The sequence below is a fragment of the Seriola dumerili genome, unplaced genomic scaffold, assembly GCF_002260705.1.
Source record: "Seriola dumerili isolate Sdu_G_001 unplaced genomic scaffold, Sdu_1.0 BDQW01000043.1, whole genome shotgun sequence".
Taxonomy (NCBI): domain Eukaryota; kingdom Metazoa; phylum Chordata; class Actinopteri; order Carangiformes; family Carangidae; genus Seriola; species Seriola dumerili.
In genome coordinates this window covers 2,575,801-2,596,056 of record NW_019174298.1, presented here as the reverse complement: position 1 = coordinate 2,596,056, position 20,256 = coordinate 2,575,801, and the positions used below count along the sequence as shown (strand labels likewise).

Below are 20,256 nucleotides of genomic sequence, written 5' to 3'. Positions count from 1 at the left end.
TCATATAGATCTAATTTACATTCTGATTAATGCTCAAGTCCTGACTACCTACAGTAATAAGCCAATTTTTCCAAATCACGACACAGTGAAGAGCTTTGATCTGTGATATGAAATTGAAATAGGTTGGTCAAATGTTAATCTAGCTACAGTATGTATTAAGAAGAGAAAAAGAGAAGAGAAAAAACAAAGACATATATATTCCAACTGATTTGTATAGTTCATATGTATTTATTCTCATTTATTTATTATTCTGTTTTTCTTTTTGGGAGTGGCCAGAGTGCCCATTACAGGTCGGGAGTGCGCGCCTACTGGGGATGGAGAAGAAATGACTGAAAGGGACAAAAAGGGGAAAAAAAAGGTACAAGAAGACCCCAGAAAAAACTTCCTCCCTTGAGTGTTTGGGAGCAGTTCATGTTGGGAGACAGGGTCTTGTGACCTGGTGGTCAGCCTCCTCCGAAGGGGCTGTCTGCAGCATGACCACTGTAGCGGCCCTGTGCAGCCCTGAAGCAGACGTGATGACGTCTCACAGTCAGCGGATGTCATGACACCCAGTGGTCTGTGCAAAAAAAGCCCTCAGATCTTCACTACTGACTGCAGGAAGCGGGGGACACTCAATCATGACACCCAGTGGTAAGTTTTGGACCTGAAGCTTTAACTTGAAACCGGATGTGAGAGGTATCTGATTTGGCTCACCTCAGTCTGTTTCAGTCTGGGTATTTTTTAAACTAACAGTGGAGACAGAAAACACAACAGTGACTTTGATGGAGGGTTCTCCAAGTCAGGTTGTCAAACATGGTGGTGAGACAAAGTTCATCAAGTGTGACTCAAAGGCACTGTGAAACACTGCTCTTTAATTTGGAACTGCATATAGTCATTTATTCATTTGCTTTTGCCCAAAGCAAATGAGAATGAAAATGAAAAAATTACATTTTAATTTTAATTTTATAGAATGTTTCTAGAGCATGACCTGTGTTTATTCTCTCTCTGTTCAAGAACCCAGAGTGGGGACTATTATATATATACTTTATATTATTATATTATACTCACTATCAACGATAATATAGCCAATAATACATTTTCTCCCAATTTTAAAGTTATTCTTTAGACATCAGACATTTACAGGATTATCCAGAATCCAGAAGTCTTTAGTGATAGGAAGTCAAAACCATGATTTACCACCTTTTTTCTGTTTGCTATCCGACATCGAACACTCACACCACACTCTGTCATTTATGCTTGATGCTGACAAGTAAAAACTGATACTAACACTGTAGTGGCCCATGACCGGAAAACCAAATTTATCAAGATGAACTGAAATAAAACTTGTGAGATTGTGCTGCAGGGAATATTGGTACAGACTATGGCTGCAACTAATTGTCATCATCAACTAATCTGATATTTATTTTCTGAATTGGTTGTTTAATCATTTGGTCTGTAAAACATCAGATAACAGTGAAAATGCCTGATAGAGCTCAAGGTCACAACAACGAAAGCACAACTCCAAAAAATTTCATTTTACAGCAAAAGTAAGACCAAAGCAAAACAGTAAATTGTCACATTTGAGAACCTGGAACAATAAAATGTTTGGCATTCGTGTTTGAAAAAAGACTTAAATGATTACTCAGTTATCTAAATAGTTGCTTTATTAATTGTCTGCTCAACCAATAAAATGTATTGTGTGATTGGTGCACATTACAGACATAATGTATCTGGTATTTTAATCTTGACTAGCTATGAAGTTATGCTCATGAAAAGGTAAATGAATTTTACATCTGTAGTCTGATTTTCTTCCATTTCCTTTCATGATCCATTAAACATATGAGGCTGTAACTTGGACAGAAAACATGCAATAACACGCATCAGTAAAATTCCTTACTGTGTTCACTTTACTGACTCAGGCTGATAATGGTGTTTAGTCCAATTTACAATAATGTTATACAAAAAGATCTGCTATCAACTGCTGTGTAAAGGTTATTGCTGAGAGTTTTGACTGCATACTGCCTGGACTGGGAAGCAAAGTCTGGTTTGTACGTTCACTTTAAAAGATTGACCGGATACTGTAGTGGCCCGGTTTTACCCAGTGATGAGTAATAATCAATGGGTTTATCCAGAGCAAACATAATCTGTCGGGACTAGCTGCACTTCACAGGGACTGTTTTTTTATGTCAAATTTCAGAGAGATAAGTCAGCTATTCATACTTTCCACACATGAGCGATACCTGCATGTAAACTAAAGTGTCTGCATGCAGCAAAACTAATCAACAGAATCACAGTTGAACCAGCGGTCACATGTGTTCGGCTGTGACGGGATAAACAACAAGGACAAAAATCATTTGATAAGTAAGTTTTAACATTTTTGAAAATGTGTCATGGGATAAAACAAACACGATGTCATTACTTCAGCTGTGCACAAGTCACATCATATTATTATTGTTTGCAACATGACTTAATACACTTTACATGCACATTGATAAAGACAGAATTTGTGATCTGTTTTTCTATATGCTCTAAGTTATTTTATTTCTCAACAAAACATTGTAATGATGTTGAACGCTGACTTTGCCACTCCCCCAACATGTTATCTTGATAATACTGCATGTTTGTAATGTGTGTGTTTTTTGTATTATTTTAGGCGAGGCAGCCATGGCAGCTGATCTAGACGTGGTGAACCTGTTTATCATTGCTGGGGGAACACTGGCTATTCCCATTCTGGCCTTTGTTGCCTCCTTCCTTCTCTGGCCCTCAGCTCTCATTAAAGTTTATTACTGGTAAGGTAGATAATTGTGATGTCCTGTCCTCCATTTATACTTTTAATACTTGATGTGATTCCCACCAGAGTGCCAGAGAAGGGCAATAAATGATAATTCTCCTATAAATGTTTTGAAATGAATTACCTAGGACTGATTGCAAAATATGCTTCCGCCAGACTAAATGTCATTTGTATTTTGAAATACAGATATGTGGATTTTAAGATATGTGCTTTTCCAGAACAAGTGGTCAAAAGTAGATGACAATATATGTCCTTTTTACTTTGGTAATGTTTTCAAATCCAACATGCCACAAAATAATTTGTAAGAGCCTTTCAAAGCTGTTCAACAAATTGCTCTAGAAAAATTGATTAGTTTTATGATGTGATAGAACTATGGTCATGTTTTGGTTATAAGCACAAAAACATCTTATTGATGTTTAGGGAAAGATCATGGATTGGGTTAAAATAAGTACTTTTGTAATGTTAGGAAAACATTGTAGTTTGGGTTAAAATGACTCCTTCCCCAAGGTTAAGGGTTAGGGTGACCTTTGTCATCATGGTTACAATAATTAACACTTGGTTAAAGAGTGTGGATTTTGTCCCCCATCACTTACACTAAAATTGCTTTAGTCTCTGTGTAGGGATCTATTTGGCCACAATTACAGTGACAAATAACCCTTTGAATGTACATATAGACACGTGAATGTTGTATTAAGACTGACTTGAAAAAATGTGAGCCTGCCCTTTAAAAATGTTAATGTGACCTTTATGAGCATATGGTGTAAGAAACTACATTTCATGTCATGTCGGTTTTATTATATAGAGCCCAAAATCATACCTTTGCCTCAACATGGAACTCAATGTGTCTCAGCAGTCCTCTAAAAAAAGTCAATGTTGGCAAGACATCATAAAAATTTGCATCCAAGCCCATTATCACTGTGCCCAAATGTAAATTCCAGTGAAGTCATGTCCTGATTGTCAGCTCAGATATCCCTGCTCCTCGACAGGTACTGGAGGAGGACGCTGGGCCTGCAGGTACGCTACGCAGACTGTGGTGGTTATCGCTTCTGTTACTCATACAGAGGAAAGCCTGGGATGAGACCTTCCATTTTAATGCTGCATGGCTTCTCTACTCACAAAGACACATGGCTCACTGTTGTCAAGGTCAGGATAACACTGAACATTACAGGATGTTGCTTTGAACTCGAGGGACAACCACTCAGCTGATTTCCCCTGAATAGAGATGTTTGTTTTAAACTTCAAACTAATAAAAAAAAGAACAGTGGTGGTGCACACAATCACAGCATGTTAAATCTTTATAATAATGTAAAGCAAATTTACCCTGTGCATAAATAGTTTTAGGTCAATCATTTTGAGGACATGCATAAGGATTCACAGAAAGGTCATTGGAATTTGACTTTTGTAAGCAACTGTAACACCTAGTACTGAAATGTAGTCACCAATGAATACTTTGTGTTGAAATGTAAACACCACTGAATATCTAGCACTGAAATATTTTACTCTGAAATATTTTACTCGGATGTCCTTTATTTATTTATTTATTGAGATAGAAGTGTCCCATATTAAATGGATCTGTATTCATGTTGCTCAAAATGGTCATTTTCAGATTAAAAAATTCAGACTGCTAAGTATGAGCAGTCAGACCTCCTTACAATCAGGTTAATCAGGTTGCACTTTCAGTCACAATTCAAGAAAAACAAGCTCACTTGATCGACTGGAAACCTGGAATTATCACTGAAAGCTGCAACTCCCCTCAGCTTTATAGAGCTTCAAAAGTTAGTTTCAACTCATTGTTTAGCTGTCCGGCCAGCAACTTTAATATTTTGGTTCACTCTCACTGGTCTCAAGGTGTTGTTTTTTCGGCCGCAGCAGACAGCTGTATCAGAGAAAAATCTCTAAGAAGTCACTGTACACTACCTGCTCAGCACCAAATACCAGACAGACACAGTTAGATTGTAGCTGGTGAACATAGTGGAGCATTTTGCAGCTACAGAGTCAGATATTTCCTAAAGGAGTTGGGTGAGACTAAAAAAAGAGCTAAAAAGACTGATTACTTAACATTCACCAGGTGGCCACAAACGTGGCTCCAAATGAATGCTAATGTTTCTCTGTATCTGCCGAATATGTAAATAAGAAACTGTATGCTAATAGGTTTGATATACCAACCTAACAGGTGATGATATGTCACTGTTGTGTTCACAACTTGTTGTGCAGACCCAAGTGGCTAAAAAATTATTCATTGCACGTTTAAATTTCACAATTAAGATGAGATTCAGATTATTACAGCCTTTCTTGGCTTCCAAACAAATGAATGGTTTTAAGATGTACTTTGTCCCTTCTACTGCTCTAGTATCTACCAAAACATCTGCACCTTGTGAGTGTGGACATGCCTGGCCACGAGGGAACAACACGCACCAACACAGAGGATTATTCAATTCAGGGGCAGGTCAGAAGGATCCATCAGGTACACTGAAGAGAGAGTTACTGTATGAAATATATGTATTATGTATGTCAGGTCCCTAAATCATTCCCCTGAAATTTTATTTTTGTCCCTCATTCTTCTCAGTTTGTGGAAACCATTCGCTTGAACAGGAAACCTTTCCATCTGGTGGGAACCTCCATGGGAGGAAATGTAGCCGGGGTTTACGCGGCCTGCTATCCCTCAGAAATCTGTAGCATGACTCTCATTTGCCCAGACGGTCAGTCACTGTATGTGCGTGTTTAAAGCTGTAATAGAGAGGTGCGGATTCAACTTTATGGTCATTTTGGAGGCTGCAATTTGTGGTGTTGTTGAGTTGTATTGCGTTATAGGGGCCAGTGTTTCTATTATTTTATCTACCTTATTTACATCACTGAGGGTGAGCTAAATAAGAGAAACACCTCTCTGTATTATACAATACAGTTCAACAGAACTTTAAACTACAACCTTCAAAATGATCCCACAGTTCAATCTACATGAATCTAAAACAATTTAATGAAAACTGAACATTATAACCTTCATGAAAGAAAATTTATTGTAGGACTGTTGGATTAGACTGCATTAGTTTTAGTTATGTGTACATAATGAATTGCCAACTGAGTATACAGTAATTGCAATAAAAATGTTGGACAGGAAGCCAATAAAAACACATTCTCTTAATAAATGAAATATGTTGAGTTTAGACCATTGCATTACATTTGCTAATATTAAACTCATCTAAAAATGTCTAAATAATCAGGCCCCTGAGGTGCTCAGTGACCTGGTGATTCCTCTCAGGGTTTCTGGCTCAAGAACACGAGGTGTATCCACCAGGAACTGTAAGGCGCCCTTTTGTAAATCCTCATTTGGACAGACAGCTCAGAACTCGATCATGACTGAGATCATTTTAAACTCAAACTTTAAACAGAAACAGTTGGGATCAGACAGAGGGATCAGTCATGTAGTCATACATGATCTGGTGGTTGTCGCCTTATGGTACTTTTATGGTATCATTGTGTTTTGTGCATTGTTTGTGCCTTGTGCTGTTGTGTATGTTTTTTATTGTTGCGTATTGTGTATTTCAAAGGCCCATCTAGGGACATACATTACAACTTAGCTTAAGTTATAAACACTGGGTTATGTGCCATTGGTTCATGCTATATATCGTGAGTGTGCATCATTTTAATCTGCAGGTATAAGACATCCATGTGAGACCAAATTTGACAACCATCTGCAGGACCTGGAGCACAGCAATTACACATTAAACATCCCGCTGATCCCCACTACACCCGAAGAGATGGAGGACATGTTCAGACTTTGTTCCCACGTTCGCTTCAAAATCCCTCAGCAGGTCAGTTCCACACATGAAATTGACAGCATTAGGAATTTCACAATGGATCATAATCATAAAATGTGTCTATGATCACCCAAAAAGGTACAGAATAATATTCACCTTGCTCAATATTTTCAAAGTTTGCTTCCTTTTTTTGGTTGTTTAAATGTGTTTTTTTGTTTGTTTGTTTGTTTGTTCGTTTAGATTCTTCAAGGATTGGTAGATGTTCGGGAGCCTCACAACACATTTTACCAAGAAGGTTAGTTCACTGGTATGAAAAAAAAGGAGTTCCCATGTAAGCATAATGTAGTCCATGTGATCTACCAGTAATTTTGTTTCTTTTTTTATTAGTGTTTATGGAGATTGTTGGTGAGAAATCAAGATATGCCTTACAGGATCACTTACACTTGATCACTGCACCTTTACAAGTGATATGGGGCAAACAAGACCAGGTAACTATGATGTTCAGTGGTGTAGCAGATAAATCTAGGCCTTGTACATACAGTATGCACAATCTAAAATCTTAGCATATTTCAGCATGTTTTCTCAACATGATTACGGTGTGAAGTTTTTACTATGAAGAACATTGCAGTTTTTAGGTCCTGATTATATTCAGGGCATGAGTCAAAAGGGGAAAGTCATGTTACTCAACACTGAGAAGGGATTACTAGACTCAGTGACAAAAGACAGTTGCTGAAATCAGGTTCTGTTGCAGAATTCATGTAAATTTGTGTCAGACAAGTGTTAGCTCAGCCTGTTGCAACATATTAGTAGCATAATGAAATTTAAAGGCACAATCCATACAAAAATGTATCCCCAGCATTAAAACTGAAAACAGGACTAGATCCTGCTACACTCAGAGTGACTGACTAGACTTAACACAGGATGTACTGTTAAATAATAACTATGCTATTGAATTTTCCTGATGCTGCTGAAGATTAATGTCTGAATAGAGAAACTTCAGTCTCATACCTACAGTACATACAGACATGATAATTATCTATTATATTATCTGTTATAGGTGGTGGATGTCTCTGGAGCTACAGTCATTGCAGAGGTGTTGCCTGGATGCCGAGTGGACCTGCTGGAGAACTGTGGCCACTCTGTGGTGATGGAGAGGCCCTGTCGGACGGCCAAACTCATCCTGGAGTTCATTGTTTTGCAGCAAGATGCCAGGGGTGGCACTAAGAAATCTTCCTGAACAAAAGAATTTTAATAATTTTCTTCTGTTGTAATGCTTCGTGTGTTCCGTATGCTTGACATGCATATGAGCACAGATGTCCACACTTGTAAAATATATATATATATATTTAAGGCAGTAGGCAAGGTTTATTTAGTAATATTCTAACATTTCTTAGAAACGCATTTTATTTATAATGTAATCTGGATCATGATAATAAAAGTCCCATGCATGTATCTGTATGTGGCTGTGTGCAGATGTGTGAATGGTTGTATTCATGCAGAGGTGCCTGTGGTTGCAGCAGGACCTCCTCCCATCCTCCTCCTCCTTGTATGCGCAGTTTTGCTGCAGCCTGGAGCCGAGCACAGCTGCCCGGTGAGACCAGCGGCAAACATCAATAACTATCTGACTGCACCGGTAAATGCCAACTGCAGGCCGCTGTTACAGGACAAAACAAGTCGAGTAGGCAAGGAAGAGGACAGGTACGGCTTTCTTTTCAAGTCTACTTTACTTCCAGGTAGTCTAATTAAGACCCCGGTCTTAACCTTAGTAGGAACAGGAGCTAACGTTAATGGCTCAGGCTACTAGCCAGTTTAGCATGCTAGTTAGCGAGCGAGTAGCAATCAGCTAGCAGTCCAAGATAAACATTTCTAGTGTGATGCTCACGTTGTATTTAGCGCGACATACCCCAGTGCATCCAAGCTGGATTTACTACTTAATAACGTCGATCTTTAAAACTGCATTTTGTCGCTTGCGGTACCAGCTCGTTAGCCAGTTTGCTTTACAACAGAGAGTGAAATGCATTGAGGCTGGAAGCTACTTTGAACAGTGGCTATCAAACAAACATTAGCTGGCTTGATTTGGATAGTTCAGTCGCGCTGCTGCTGTCTGACTAACTCAGAAAATCTAACTCAGTGGGTTTATGTTCACTCAGTAGAGACAGGTTTCATTTTCACTACAGAGGAAGTATTTATGGTTTCTGCCCCTGACCGATGAACGTGCGCACTCGCACACAGTTTATTCTACACCATGGAAACAAAAGTTGACAAAATAATCTAATTTAGTAGCTATTGTGAAGCTTTCAATCATAGCACATTTTCTTCAGCACCAGATAGTTTGTTAGTTGTAATGGATTGTAATGGAATTTTTTTTTCTGAGCACACAAAGTAAAACTGTTGATCTGTTAATTTTAATCTACAACAAATTAATCATTTTCGGTTTTGATGTTTTTTGGACTGGTGTTACGTTAAAAAAAGATATCAATATCAATAATGAAAGTAATCAATTGTTGTAGCTCTAACTTTGGTTTCGATTCAAGGTTTAAAGTTTTTCATTTTAAATGTAATATGACTGAAAGTTCCCAAAAGGCTTCTAAGTGGATCTTGTGGTGAGATTGTTTTGTCAAATATAGACAAATAGAGACTTCTGCTTTATCAGCAAGCATGAGGAAAATGTATTTTCATTATCAGTTAATCAGCCAGTGACTTTCTCAATTAACCATTTTGTCAATAAAATGTAAAAAAAAAAAAAAATGCCTGTGAAAATTTCCCAGAGCAGAATGTGATGTCTTCATATCTCTTGTTTTTTTCTGACCAATATTCAGTTTTTTCTCTGTATAAAACTTCACATTTCAGCTGGAACTAACAGATGTTGGCCCTTTTGCTTAAAGAAACGACCAACAATTATTTGATTATCAAAATAGTTGCCAACATTGAATTTTGCAGCTCTAATAAGATAACTCACACCACATGACTGGGAATAACAAATGTTTGGATACAGTATGTTTATTTAACCCACAAAGCAAGCAACACCCTCTCAGTAAACCGGCTCCCAGGTAGAACATTACTCATGTAAAACACACCACGTTACCACAAGCTCATATCTGTTCTGGAAAACACATGATTTGACCATGACCCTCATTTTATGCATAATTTAGTAAGAGCTCATGTTAATGTGAGTGTTTTTTTTTTCACAGGTGAGACTGAAACCATATCTGTTCCCTTTTTATTTTGGTTCTGACCAAGTGGGTATTGTTCTACAAATGGATAATGGAGACTGGGGCCATAGGGTAAGAGATGGATAGATAGAGATATCTCCTGAAATATAAGTTTTGGACAGAATACAAAACTGACACATATGATATTAACAGTACAGCAGTGACTCTTGGATTTTGGGCATGTCCACAGTGGACATACAAGTGTACTCTCATCTCCACTGCAGGCTGCAGAATCTTTTAAAATATAGCTATATATTTTCTATATAACCTAATGGGGGTCCAGTAGTAATGATGTAAAATTTTGAATTGTATGAGCATTACCCTAAAATCTGTTGAAATTGTTTTAAGGATGTAGGATGTAGTCATTCTTTTGAATGGTGTTGTGTATAAAGAAGGGTGTTTCTTATATTTAATATATTTTTATATTTAATATCTAATATTTTTCTCATTCATTTAAATATTATCGACATAATATTAAAAAATTCTCACTTAAATGCAACACAGTTCAACAACACAGCAACAACTACAGCAGGGCTGTTGTATTAGACTGTTTAACTTCCAGCCAGTTGTAGCTGATTATTTGGCAGGTGAAATTCACAATGTTAATGTTATTGTCTACAGCTGCAGTATTTAAACTGACTCACTTTAGCTTCACAAAAACATGTTGTTAACTTGTTTCTGCTCCTTTTTGCCCTAGATGACTACTCCTGTTACCTTGAACGTGGGAGGCCACCTGTACACCACCAGTTTATCCACCCTACAACGCTATCCAGACTCCATGCTGGGTGCCATGTTCAGGGGAGATTTCCCCACAACTCGCGACTCCCAAGGGAATTATTTCATCGATCGTGATGGAACACTTTTCCGGTACATCCTGAACTTCCTGCGGACGTCCGAGCTCACCCTCCCTGTGGATTTCACAGAGACAGACCTCCTGAGGAAAGAGGCGGACTTCTACCAGATTGAACCTTTGATCCAGTGCCTTAGCGATCCAAAGCCGCTGTACCCTCCAGACATCTTCGAGCAGGTCGTGGAGCTCTCTAGCACTCGGAAACTGTCGAAATATTCAAACCCAGTCGCTGTTATTATCACACAGCTAACCATTACTACGAAGGTTCACGCCCTGCTGGAAGGTATTTCCAACAACTTCACCAAGTGGAACAAACACATGATGGACACTAGAGACTGCCAGGTGTCGTTCACATTCGGACCATGTGACTATCACCAAGAGGTGTCCTTAAGGGTTCACCTCATGGACTACATTATGAAACAAGGCTTCACCATCAGGAACACGCGTGTGCATCACATGAGTGAGCGTGCAAACGAGAACACAGTGGAGCATCACTGGACTTTCTGTAGACCAGCTCACAAAGTTGAAGACTGAGTTAGAGCACAATTGTGGGTGACATTTGTCTTTTTATATTACACAAATCATCATCAAAAAAGAACAAATTGACCTCTGTTTCAGTAATGTATCACTAATAATGATTTTTTTTCTTATTTTAATCAATGTGTTACAGTGTACAAACTTCAAAGTCCAGACAGTTAATATAAATACAGTGTTATCGTGGTATAACACTTTCTTTTATGTGTTACATATTTGATATTTCTTGAAAAATGATTAATCCTTTGAGGTTATAAAACAAAGACAATTTTTTTTTTTTTATGAAGTAGAAAGACCCTGTAGTTATGATTTTATTAATTTAGGGACACTATATTATACCCCAATGATGGTAAAAATGGGGGTACATTGATTTTTACAGGAATAATTGTGATTTAGTGTGCTTCCAATAACTACAACCGTTTATCTCAAAGTCAGTAATAAAGTGAGTGTGAACACGTATCCATGAATTTAAGTGTAGACCACAATTGGATGAAAAAAGTAAAAAAGAGATTATAAAAGATGTCTTGGTCACAGCTTAAGCCACATTCTGGACTAGAGACAAAAAGAGAGTTTTGGATCCCAAGGAGTCAGGAGTGTACTTTTTAAAAATAATGATAATGATAATAAATTATAATTGTCTTTAGCCCAATTACTTTCTGGTGAGTTGACAGTAGATCTTAAACTTAGTCTTTTAGCTCTTTATTATCTCAAGTATGGTACTATTTCTAAAGACCCTAGTAGTTGATGCATGTGTCTGATGGTCTTGTATATGTATATGTATTTGCTGTGTGTGCTTTGCAGTATGATGTCATACTGTTACACTTTAGAGCTCATATCAACAGTGATGTGTTTGGTCATCCCAGCCAAAATAAACCCATTTGTGTATTTGTCAGTCATTAAATTTTTCTTTATAGTTTAATTTTTCACCTTAACTCTGTGACATTTTGTGCTAGAGCTCATATGGTGTTGCAGCTATTCTAACATCCAACAGCTGCGAAGCACTTTACAACTGTATGTACCCAAGTTCACAAAAATGTTGAGAGCTACTTTTTAATCACAATCTGTGTGAATAACACAACACACTGACAAAAAAAACACTACCAGTGTACATTCTACCAGTCTAAGTATAAAGGTTTTTGATCTGGACTTATGTTGTCAGGACAGAGAACACAATCAAATCATCCCTTTTTTGCTTTCATTAAAAACAATAAAGGATTCAGAAAGAAAGTGGGTTTCAAATGGCATTAAGCCATTAATTGGATGTCTGACACATTTTCACAACCATAAGTGGTGCAAATTGGTTGCTCAGTATTGTAAATTATTTTTCACTTCAACAGCAGAATTGGCAGAAATCGGAAGCTAATTTAGCATCGTCAGAATAATGCAGCATACGTTTTTACAATGGGGAGCAAAATGTCTTCTGGCAAAGTTACATAAGTAACATTTATGATGGTGATACAAATGAAGAGCTCTGTCTTACATGTGCCGTGCTGCCAGTTGGACTACCTCCTACCACTTACTTTCTGCTGTAAAGCACAAATTAAAGATGGCTGCTAATGTTGTTTTCAATAATGTTTTGTGCTAGAAAACTAATTTCTTTGAGTAAATTAAATGCTGGGAACAAAATGTTTTTGTAATTGCAGTTTTAATAATTAATTGGGTGAAAATGAATGTGTTTATGAGAGTACTTATTGCAAAGCACTGAAAGAATTTGCCAACGGTGTTGAACTACTTTCTCACACACTTACTGTTTATATGTGTTTTTCTTTTGTATGCCAATGCAACTCTACAGCACCATTTGATTTCCACCTAGTGACCTACTTTGTAGATTATTTATTGAATTTCAGTAGAGAAGGCATTAGACTTGGCATGTTGGACATGAGCCCCCATTGCCCATCAAAAGCTGTTTAAAAGAAATTTGAGATGGGTAATTCCTGAATAATAAAATAAATCAAATTAAAAAAAAGAAACAAAACAATTCCCTCCAACCTTTTTGTAGTTTGTTGTCTTTAATAAAACATCTTGATGATTTTATCATATATCATTAATGCAATCCTTAAATAAATTATATAAATCCTATGGATGCTGGGCCACAATCGCCACAGTTTTTGATGTGAGAATTCATGTCCAAAGTTGATTTCGACACACTCTGAGTTCATCAATCAATACATTGATTTAACCTTGCATCACTTCTCAGTAATTGGCAGGAATTTATAGACCAAAAGCTTTCAAACAGAAACATCCAATTTCAGCAATTCAACATTGACCACAAAGACTATATTTTGCTGTGTCAGTACTGAACCAGTGGCCACTTATTTATATACAAACTTTCAAGGAAGCCAGGCTATGGTGACCGTAATCTTATTTAAACACACCTATATTATTTCTGTCGTGTTACTTATGCAGAAAAAAGGCCACAATGTCTCTGGAACACCTATTATTATTTATTACTATTATTATTATTATATATGATATTATTATTATTCAAAATTCTGTTTTATTTTTAAAAAAATGAATCAGTTTTATGACTATTATAATGCAAATATTTCACTAATTTGTGCTCAGAAAAAAATTATAATATCAAAATTATTAACGTTATGTGACCTTTAAACCCTTGTTTAGCTGTATCTTTTACATTAATCTTACAGTGTTAGTGGTTTAATAATTAAACCACAACGCATACATTTCATCATATTATCTCCAAATTATATCTCCATTAACCACACACACACACACACACACACACACACACACACACACACACAACACACACACACACAGACACACACAACCGGATGTTATGCTGTATTCACTGAATGTCGGCAAATAGTATTAAGTAAAGCACCCTTTATTCTGCTTGGCTAACCTTGAGCCACCCCACCACACACAAAACAGCCTAAACTGCGTATTTTGTAGCAGTTCCTTACCAAGTCAAATCAGACACAAAACAAGTAGTGTATATCTCTAATAAAGGTAGCCAGATCCGGCGTGTTAATATAAATACTGGATTTTATTTTGATGTAACATGACATGTGTATGTTTAATTTCATCGGTGTCCCCGATGAAACTCCTTTATCCCCAAATCAGAATTAGGAACCGGACGCTGGCTTTCATTAAAGTTTTTCCCAGTCCTCTGCTCATAATTCCGGTTTAAACGATATGACATGAACGCAAGCAATACGACTCTGTGTGGGTGCGTTTGTTTTAAATTCCAATATCGAGCTGCCACCGGTTTTTCTCAACTATCCAGACTTACTCCGCTCATTTGCTTTACGCCAGATCACACAACGAGCGCACCCTCTCGCGTCCATTGCTTTCATAATATTGTAGAGGACATGTAAAAGGTCCGTGCTCCTCTGTCCTTACTTACCTCCAGAGTTTCGCCACGGTGCCGTAAACAGTTAACAACACACGACTCTGTTTGTCCGTTAGTCATGATGTTTCACAGGAGTAAAAACCTAAAATATGTATTGAGCCTGGTCCCAGGTAAACGTCGTCTTGGGACGTACAGGTTCCTACCTATCTTCTTGCATCGGAGGCGTCATGGAGTGGATCATGATCACGTGAGGATAGGAAAAGAGACTTTCTGTGAGTGTAAAATGACAAATTGAGTGTCTATTCGACAGCCTTAGTTTTAACTTGGTATCCAGCTAGCTTGATGGCTATTAGCCGTTAGCCTCCGGATGTACCTGTTCAGTGTCAAAACTTGTTACGTTGCTCGTCTGATTTGCATTTAACACTTTCTGACCCTCCTTTTGTATTAAATCATGCCAAGCTACTTATTCAAACTTTAGATGTTTAAGCTACCACACTTGAAATTTCCCATGTTGCAGCAGTGCAGTGTGTTTACCACGAGTTTGGCAATAGCCAGTTAAATCTCCAAGGTTGCCCCGGGGCAAAATCTTGTTGTTGGGCTCTCATTGACCCCCACTGTACATGTTTCATCATTTCATCAGGCGCCTGGAACCCAAGTAGCACCCCAGAAACTATTAAGATGATTCATCAAATAGGTGATTGACAGTAAATTAATTGGCAAGTTTTTTTTTTAATCTTAGTAAAGCTCAACATCTGTGGCTTTTTTGACTGTTGGACAGATAAAACAAGCAATTTGAATATGTTGATATGTTGTTTTTCTCTTTTTAGTCGACATTTCATATACTGAGCATGAAAATGAAAAATAATTGTCAGAATGTATTGATCATGAAAATAATTGTTAGTTGGACTGAATAAAACCATTCCCTGTGTTCCATCATCAAACTGCTTTCATTTTTTCTGTGATTCTGTGTGTTAATGCACAGAAAATGGAAGCAGTTTGATTAAACATAAAACTAGATTATGACATGGGGCCCCTCTACAAGACCAGACCCACAAGATGGAGGATGGCTGACCTGGTCGTAGTTTATATTTTTAATCAAACAGTTCTGATCTATTTGCTATTATACAAATTATGTAGCCCCAAATGATATGGAGTAAACCTGAGGCTTTTGGGCCCCTGGGTGGTTTCCCTCTTTGCCTGGTTGGTAATCCAGCCTTGCCCACTGGTAGGACTAAGCTTGTATACAGATTTGGACCCCAACACTCTACCGACCTTATTCATATTTTGACTTGTGATGATATATCTGGTGTGACTGCAGGTCTTAAAAGTCTTGTTTCTTCAAAGAAAGGACCTCTTAAGTATTAATAAGTGTTTAATTTAATTTACAAAGGTCTTGAATATTTGGAATACCCTGCCTTAGTCAGTAATTGTTACTAAAATGTACCTAATTTTGCACAACCTTTCTGGAAAATCCACAGTGCTATTTTTTCCAGACCTCTGATTTTATAAATTCATGTCCTTGGTCAATAATTCCAGTCCATACCATCCCCACTGGTTTTCATTGATGTTATTCATACTTTAGTAGGTATGAATGTGAAACAGGATAATAACTGTTCATTCTATATACATTAAAAAGGTATTAAAACGTCCTTTAATTTAACTTGGTGAACCTCAGAAGACCCAGTCACATCAAACAGGTCATTAATGGGAATTATTCTTATTAAACTCTTATGCAGACTTTTAAAACCAGAAAAAAGATAACTTATTGAATTCATGATAATATGACAAATAAAAATCTCAGACTATATAGATACTGTACATACTACCACAGTGGTGGAAGAATTACTCAGATTCTTACTTAAATAAAAGTAGCAATACCACAATGTAAAAATACTTAAAAAATACTCATTCAAAATGTGACTTCTGCACAGAAAGTATTAAAAAATTTTATTATGATGATGTATGTATTACAGGGCTGCAATGTTGATTATCAATAATATTTATAATTTTTTGGTTAATCAATTTTAAACATTGACTCTTGACGATTGAGAAAACTTGATTCAGAGAGATGTTTGGCATTTCTTCGTGATTAATGGCTTCAGCAAGTCATCGACTTTAGTTTTTCTGTCAAAAAACGGCTATTGACATCATTGTTAAAGCTATAACATTGATGCATTAATGTGTAAGCAGCATTTCAAGTGTCGCACTGTCATATACAGTTGAATAGTACTAACAGTTGCATCATATTTTAATAAACTGATCATGTTTTGCATGTCAATCTGAGTTCTTCAAAGTCAAATGGAATGTAGCACCAAATATTTCCACTACTAATATTTAACATAATCTGTTAGTGTACCTGTAAAGTAGCATAAAGAGGAAATACTCAAGTAAACGTTAATGTAGTTAAGAGGACAGTAACTTGAGTTAAATTGTTACTTTTTTAAGCACTCAATATCACATTGCTGATTTTTTACTGATGTATCTTTAGCTATACCTGTAGAGAGTGTAAAGTATGCCACGAGGGTCAGTCATAAGACTGGAAAAGAAAAAAGAGCCCGGTGTGTTTCTCCTCTCACTGAACCCATATTACAATATTCCAGATGTGCTTCAAATGTGCCATTTCAGGAGAACTAAAAAATGCTCAAAAAAGAACAAAAGAGCAGCCCTGCAAATTGATCCTGTTGTATTGTGAGGCTATGTAGGGGACACAGAGAAATGTTCTTCTGCCAGAAAACAGTCTCCTGTTTTCATTCAAAGGGTCTGCAGGATAACCAATAATTCACAGTAGAAATTTGAACATATCACAGAAGGAAAACGAGAAGTGGAGGAGACAAAAAGCATTATAACTGAATTCACCAGCTTCAGTTTCAGAATCCTGGTACAGACCTTTTTCACAACAGATGTTTTAACTTGTCATAGGAGGGAAAGCACAGGTCAAACAAATTTCTCCAAGGAGGCTCAGTGCCGTTAAGTGTTCCAGTGAGCTGAGACAGTTATACCGGCACCCTGGAACTGTCTGATCTAAATCTGTTGTTATGAAATGTTTTTAATTACACCTTTGTTTCCTAATATGACAAGTCAAAAATCTGCTGTAGAAAACGTCTATTGTGTGCATGCTGGCTCACTCACGCTGTCATAGCTTGCAAGGTCATTGAACAGAACAGAACCACTGTTAATTTTATTAGTATCACTTTGTACTTTTCCTACTTTGGAACATATCAAACTGTCCTCTATATTATTTAATAAGACACAGGTGAATGGACAAACATCATGCTCATCCTTAAATGTAGGTCTCAGTAGGCCCACCATATGGCACTGTTTTATTCAATGCAGCTGTTTACCTGTATTAAAACTTGCCTGTTGCAGGTGTCTTATTTCCAGTCTGCTTGATTTATTATATTTTTCCAGATGATAGATCTGGAGACAAGGACAGAAACTGCATGTCTAGTCCAACGCGCGAGTACCAAGCAGAAGATAGGCAGATGCGACTGAATAGCTCTTAATGAGCCCTGCAAGACCAAGTTGTAATGATGGATTGTCGATTCTGATGACGGACGTTCACAATGTGTTGTTTGAAAGACACATTTTCTTCAGACTCTTGCTCTCTAATATTATGTTTCAATTGACCAATCTGGAATAAACTAAAATTTGTTACTGGGCTTACCAACAACAACAACAACAACCGTATCACAGTTATTAAAGAGTTAGAGTGAAAGGCTGAAGGATGATTCTCTTCCAACATGCAGGTTTTATTGTTTATCAATGGTCGTTGGTTAAGAACATTAGCAAATACAGCAGTGATGAATACAATATGGTTGTGAGAAAATGCTGGAAAAAAATCACAAGCAAATGTGCTATCTTTCTTCTAGATAACCATGTCCAGTGGTCTCATAGGTATTTCATTTGACAGTGTATTGCATGCCCTGTCCCGATTGCTAGTTAAAACATTTGCATAGCACCTGCCAAGGTACCAGAAATTCTCAGCCAATATCGTAACTAGAAAAATACAAAATGAGCCTTTGTATTTTAATAGACATAAATTTTGCACAGATGATGTCTCAACTCTTGCAGATGCAGCGCTGATAAGAATACAACAAAAACATCAAACTCTTTCTTCCACTTGTTTCAAATCTGTTCATATAATTATATGATATTCTTTAATTATAAAAAAAAAAACGTATATATGTCTTGAACTGTACGGTTAGATTGAGTATATAAAATGTAACTAAGAAGTCTGTATATTGTGCCAGTAAATGGTATTATATTACTATCTGAATGATATCGTGCGATTTCCTTCAGTTTACACAAGATGCGCGACCCTCCCCCCTTCCAAAGGTTGGCTTCGGTCAAAAGCCACTGCTTTCCCTGTAATATTCCAGTTGTACATTGCCGACAGGTGCAGAGTCTGCAGAACAGATTGAAGCTGTTAGGTGCATTGACAGGCTTGACCGGGTTTCCCATCCAGTCTCACCTGGCGTCCAGGTTGGCTTTCCAGGATGTATGGCTTGGTGTTTACTCTTGCAGAACGGCTCACCTGTTATTCTGATTTGTTGTCTCGGAAGACTTCGGAAATTGCCTATACAGGTAGATCTTTACGAAGCCAATACTGTCATTCAGTCAGCAGACTCGCTCAGAGAGAAAATATCTAACTTGCCTTCTACAGATGCAGGTACTGATTAATTTCTGTGATTTTGGCTGATACATTATCTCGAGAAATTAACTTTACTTGCAGATGCCACAACATGAAGAGACTCTGGAAGTTGCGGCACTGCTGTCAAGTTCATTTGTTTCCATGGGAATAAGACGCCTTTATTACGTACTTTTCTTTCTTTACCATAGTCATCGTGAGTTTACTGCAACAAACAAAGGCAACAATATATCATTGGATGTCGAGCAATTTGCTCGATTTGCTCGACTCTACACATCCAAACATTCAATAGTACAAATCTACTATGCCATCCTTACTACTTAAAAGCAGTTGCCTTTTACACCCTGGGTTTAAAGCTTCGGGTGAAATTCGGCATTGAATGAGGACTACGCTTGTGGGATAGAATGTAGGAAGTTAGTATCTAGTTTATTTCTCGCAAGAGTGAGCTCACTCAAGAGTTAGAAGTATCTTCGGAAAAGCTCCATCTTCTATCTCAAGAGATGAGATCTCCACTATAGTAGGTCAATTCTTCTTAACTAGTGGCTATGCAACAAAAAATCAAGAAAGGAGAAGAAACCTTGAACAAACTGACACATTTCACCACTGAGGAGAGATTGTAGTCTGAATTAATTTTAATTATTTCTATTTGACCCGGGATGCGCCAAAGTCTTGATTGCGTATTTTGTGATCTTGTTTGAAACGGTGCATAGAGATATGCAGTTTCCTTGCGCAGTGCCTGCGGACGGCTGACATTTCAGGATTCACTCCTCACAGTAAACAGATCCACTCAAGGCAAACACACAGTAAGACGGTATGTTGAGCAACTCTGAAAGATCACACGGTTATTTGTCTTAAATGCATTAGATGTGAGTATATGGTATGTTACACAAACATGTTTGATGTGAGTATTGTCAACTAATTGTCGCAGCAATGTGACTGTGCAGCTTTTTAAAAGCACTACACACATTTAGATGAGACACTTGATCGGCCCCATTATTACATATATGCGGCTGTAGCTACATTCCACAAAAATGTGGAAGAATGCCTCAGCAAGTTGTGCATAATCGCTTTGAAACAGTTGTGAAAACTATTTATCTCTTTAAACAAAACCTTACCATCATCTTTTTGGAACTGCTGGGTCGTGTCTTGAAGAAGCATAGTCGGGAAGGTT

General features: G+C 37.4%; 2 protein-coding genes across 2 annotated transcripts; both read left to right on the top strand.

Annotated features, from left to right (window-relative positions):
* The first annotated feature begins 2,643 nt into the window (after window positions 1–2,643).
* Window positions 2,644–7,762, top strand: LOC111217391 (monoacylglycerol lipase ABHD6-like). Its single transcript, XM_022739239.1, has 8 exons — window positions 2,644–2,768; window positions 3,757–3,913; window positions 5,121–5,234; window positions 5,337–5,469; window positions 6,422–6,579; window positions 6,766–6,820; window positions 6,913–7,013; window positions 7,583–7,762. Exons 1-8 carry the CDS (start codon window positions 2,644–2,646, stop codon window positions 7,760–7,762), a joined length of 1,023 nt encoding a protein of 340 aa, XP_022594960.1.
* A 336-nt stretch (window positions 7,763–8,098) lies between these two features.
* On the top strand, window positions 8,099–13,003 carry LOC111217423 (BTB/POZ domain-containing protein KCTD6). The gene is made up of 3 exons (XM_022739284.1): window positions 8,099–8,223; window positions 9,717–9,809; window positions 10,435–13,003. Exons 2-3 carry the CDS (start codon window positions 9,783–9,785, stop codon window positions 11,119–11,121), a joined length of 714 nt encoding a protein of 237 aa, XP_022595005.1. The 5' UTR covers window positions 8,099–8,223; window positions 9,717–9,782; the 3' UTR covers window positions 11,122–13,003.
* The last annotated feature ends 7,253 nt before the right edge of the window (window positions 13,004–20,256 follow it).